We start from the raw sequence: 4,021 nt of genomic DNA on the forward strand, positions 1-4,021 counted from the left end.
AAATGGTTTTCTGCTGCTCTACAACTTTACCAATATTTTTTTAGATGTAGTTGAGTTTATTTTGATTACATTCGGCATATTTTGTGTTAGATACGATAAGAACGCCAAAAGCTATAAACATTTATAGTCACTGCAAAATACTCGGGTAATAAACCCCACAATCCTACAAACGAGCAGTCAAATCGCCTAATGTTAATATTACTTTTTACCTCAAAGCAATGATTGTCAAATTAATTAACTCTACAAATCTGCAAACGATCTATCCCCGATCTCATATCAGTAATCCCATTACTTCTAGACAGCTGGGTTTGATTTATTACAAATATTAATCTAATTCTATCCCTTACTTAGCCCTTAATCATGAATTTCTTTAATTTAATTTGCTTGTCCGTTAGGGTGGGGCCATAAAGCTTTGATATATTGCGTCGTTGGAACGCTACATAGATTCGTTGTAGTGACGCACATCGCTTTAAATTCACCTTCATTGTCCATCTAAGGAGTGAGCACACTGAGACGAGCCGTGCCGGGGCTCAGCGTGCCAGCGCTCATCGCAAAAATCCGCCTCCATACAATTTGTATGGAAGCGAAAATACGCTGCGCCCCGACACAGTGTGCGATACGCGCATCCGCTTACATACAAACGGCACGGCCCGTCTCAGTGTGCTCACTCCTTTAAAGAACGTTAGAGCTAGACCACACTGCTCGGTTATGAGTTATGACGCCGTACGCAGTACGTTGCATCGTCTGAATGGAATAGTTGTCTATTGTGCCTTGGTTGCGACAACATATCTCAAAACACTACAAGGCGGTGACAGCGGTACGTAATATAATTTTTCCGTCAATTTAAAAAAATTGACGGAAAAAAAATTATATATATATATACATATATATATATATATATATATATATATATATATATATATATATATATATATATATATATATATATATATATATATATATATATATATATATATATATATATATATATATATATATATATATATATATATGTAAGGTTTGTACACTATATTGTGTACCTAACCTAATGTTCAATTATGTGTATCTGGCCTTATAAGCATGACATTTCACGTTGGTCGAAAAATGACAATGACAGGACGCTGAAGAACGGAGCCTGCTCGTGAAGTCATAATATATTTTATGTCCATTCTCTAAAAATATTGTATAATCATAGTGATTACGTGCATTAATAAATAAATTTAATAAATATTGTAACGCACACAAGGATACATTCTAGAGGAAGTAACAAACACTTGATTGTCGATTTTTCTTTTATAGGTTAGTCAATGCACATGTTGAGTATTATTTTACTGTATGTTTTACTTTTTGTTATAGGTTATAACATTAAATATTTCTTTTATAGATAAATCAAAACTGGCTTTATTACTTCCGAGTCCTACATCATCTAACATATTACAAATCGACAATTGTCAGAGTTTGATCGTTGAATAGTAGTCAGTAGATGATGGCAAGATTTCAATTTGAAGTTGAGCTGGCAGCAGATGAAGATCCGAAGAATAACATCATAGTTATAAGATCAATAACAAAAGAGGATGGAACAACATATCTCATGCCGACATGCTTCCAAGCAGCAAAACACCATAGTCAATTGGTAAAGTTACCAGAATTTTTGAGAATAAAAAAAACATTACAGAAAAGAGGTCACAATAGAAGGGTCTGGATATCTATGCCAAGTGATATTTTAGCTCTTTATGTAGATGATGCCGGAAATATGGTATTTAATGATTATTTATTACAAGAAATGACGCAAGTTACGAGCCAATCTATTACAGATGGAAAATTAATGGAAATTTTAGAGAAATTAAATGGTAATTCCTATGTGAACAAAGAACATCACAGCAATTTAAGCAAATTAAATGAAAAATTTGTTTTAAAGAAGTTTGATAACAAGATAGCTAATGCCAAACAGTGGCTGCAAAGTTTTGAAAGTGAATGTACAAGATATGATTTAAATGGTGATACAGAGAAAATCAGTGCTTTAAAATTATTTCTGAATGACTCAGAATGTGACTGGTATGAGTCTATGTTAATTAAACACAGCTTGAACTCGTCATGGAAAATATGGCAAGTGAGTTTTTTAAATACATTTGCAGATAAAAATTGGTCTTCTGTAATGTATGCGCTGAACTTCAAACACTTGAATGGTCCTCTGCTAGAATATGCATTGAAAAAGCAAAGATTGTTACTAGAGTATAATAGTGATATAGATACCAGAACTCTCACTGACCTCATAGTTGCCGGATTGCCGACTTATATTACATGTAAACTAGATAGACAAGAGGTGACAGACCCAACTCTTCTGTTTAGTGCCCTGCGGAAGTATGAAAATCAGAATAAAAATATCCAAAAACACTTTACTGAGAGGAAAGGCGTGACTAAATTAGAAGTGGAATATAAAAAGAAAACACAGTGTCAAATCTGTTACAAGATGGGTAAAAAAAACAGATTTCATTCTGAAGATTTGTGCTGGTTTAAGAACGAAAATAAGAATATCAATGATAGTGTAAAACATTCCAAAAACTTTATGTTGGAGGTTGAGCAGTATCAAGATACAAAAAACTAGATATTCCCCCACTTATAACAGTTGATGTTGTGCTGAATAGTAAATTTAAATGCACAGGTATTTATGACCCTGGCTCAAATATTACCTTAATAAATTCCAAATTAATAAAAGTAACAGATCCACAGAAAAATTACTTTGAAAATAAATTCAACACAATTGGTGGTGGGGGAAAAACTACAGGTTTAATAAAATTAAGTGGAAAAATACTGAATATTGAAAAAGAAATAAATGCATTTATTTGCAATGATAAAAACTTCACTCATGATTTACTTTTGGGTCTGGACACAATAAAGCGGTTTGGATTGACCCATGATGGGAATTTAAACATCCAACTTCAGAAAGATGCCTACCCAATAGATAAATATTTCAGTCCCATTGGAGAAAAAAAATATGAAATAAACTTTAATGAGGGTATTGATGTGAATAAATTTGATATTGATACCACTTATTTAGAACATGATCAAAGAATGAAAATTAGTGCATTATTAAACAATTATAAACACATATTTGCCAAAGATAAATATGATGTAGGCCAAGTGAAAAACTATGAAGCATTTATAGACCTACAAGTAGAGAAATATTGCTCAAAAAGACCATATAGATGCTCTTTGGATGATAAAGAAGAAATCGAGAAGCAAATTGGACAATTGCTAAAGAATGAACTGATTGAAGAATCTTATAGTCCATTCGCAGCACCGGTGACATTGGCGTTCAAACGGGATGAAGGGAAAAAGTCAAGATTATGTATCGACTTTCGGGAACTTAATAAGATTATTACCCCACAGCCACAGCCGTTTCCCTTAATTGAAGATTTGATGGTAAAAACCATAAACTGTAAGTATTTTACTACTCTTGACATTAATTCTGCTTTCTGGTCTATACCCTTGAGGATCAGCGACAGAGAAAAGACAGGCTTCGTAACACAAGAAGGTCATTATCAATGGACTTGCCTTCCGTTTGGACTAAAAACTTCTCCGGCAATTTTCCAAAGGATTTTGTCTAATGTAATAAGAAAACATGACCTGTCAAAATTTGTAATGAATTTCATTGATGATATTATGGTATTTTCCAGAACTTTTAATGAACATATGGACTATTTGTCGAGACTGCTGGATGCAATTGCGGAAGAGGGATTCCGTTTGAAATTAACAAAATGTAAATTTGCGGCACAGTCTGTGAGATTCTTGGGACATATAATAAAAGGTAATACAATTACACCTTTAAAAGATAACCTTCGATCTATAGCAGAATTTGCAACACCACAAAACAAGAAACAAATAAGACAGTTTCTTGGTAAAGTAAATTTTTATAATAAATATATACCTAATGCTGCAATAACTCTTGACCCAATACATAATTTACTGAGAAAAAATATCAAATTCGATTGGTCTGCTGATTGTGAACAAGCTTTTCAAA

At 32.8% G+C, this 4,021-nt stretch overlaps 1 protein-coding gene across 1 annotated transcript; it reads left to right on the forward strand.

Moving 5' to 3' along the window:
• The first annotated feature begins 1,235 nt into the window (after positions 1-1,235).
• LOC121732638 lies at positions 1,236-3,655 on the forward strand. Its single transcript, XM_042122589.1, has 2 exons — positions 1,236-1,299; positions 1,385-3,655. Exon 2 carries the CDS (start codon positions 1,484-1,486, stop codon positions 2,603-2,605), a length of 1,122 nt encoding a protein of 373 aa, XP_041978523.1. The 5' UTR covers positions 1,236-1,299; positions 1,385-1,483; the 3' UTR covers positions 2,606-3,655.
• Positions 3,656-4,021: the final 366 nt, after the last annotated feature.

Source organism: Aricia agestis, chromosome 12 (assembly GCF_905147365.1).
Source record: "Aricia agestis chromosome 12, ilAriAges1.1, whole genome shotgun sequence".
NCBI classification, from domain to species: Eukaryota; Metazoa; Arthropoda; class Insecta; order Lepidoptera; family Lycaenidae; genus Aricia; species Aricia agestis.

Coding starts and splice junctions, on each gene's coding strand:
- LOC121732638 (XM_042122589.1), top strand. CDS start 1,484: ATGATGGCAAGATTTCAATTTGAAGTTGAGCTGGCAGCAGATGAAGAT.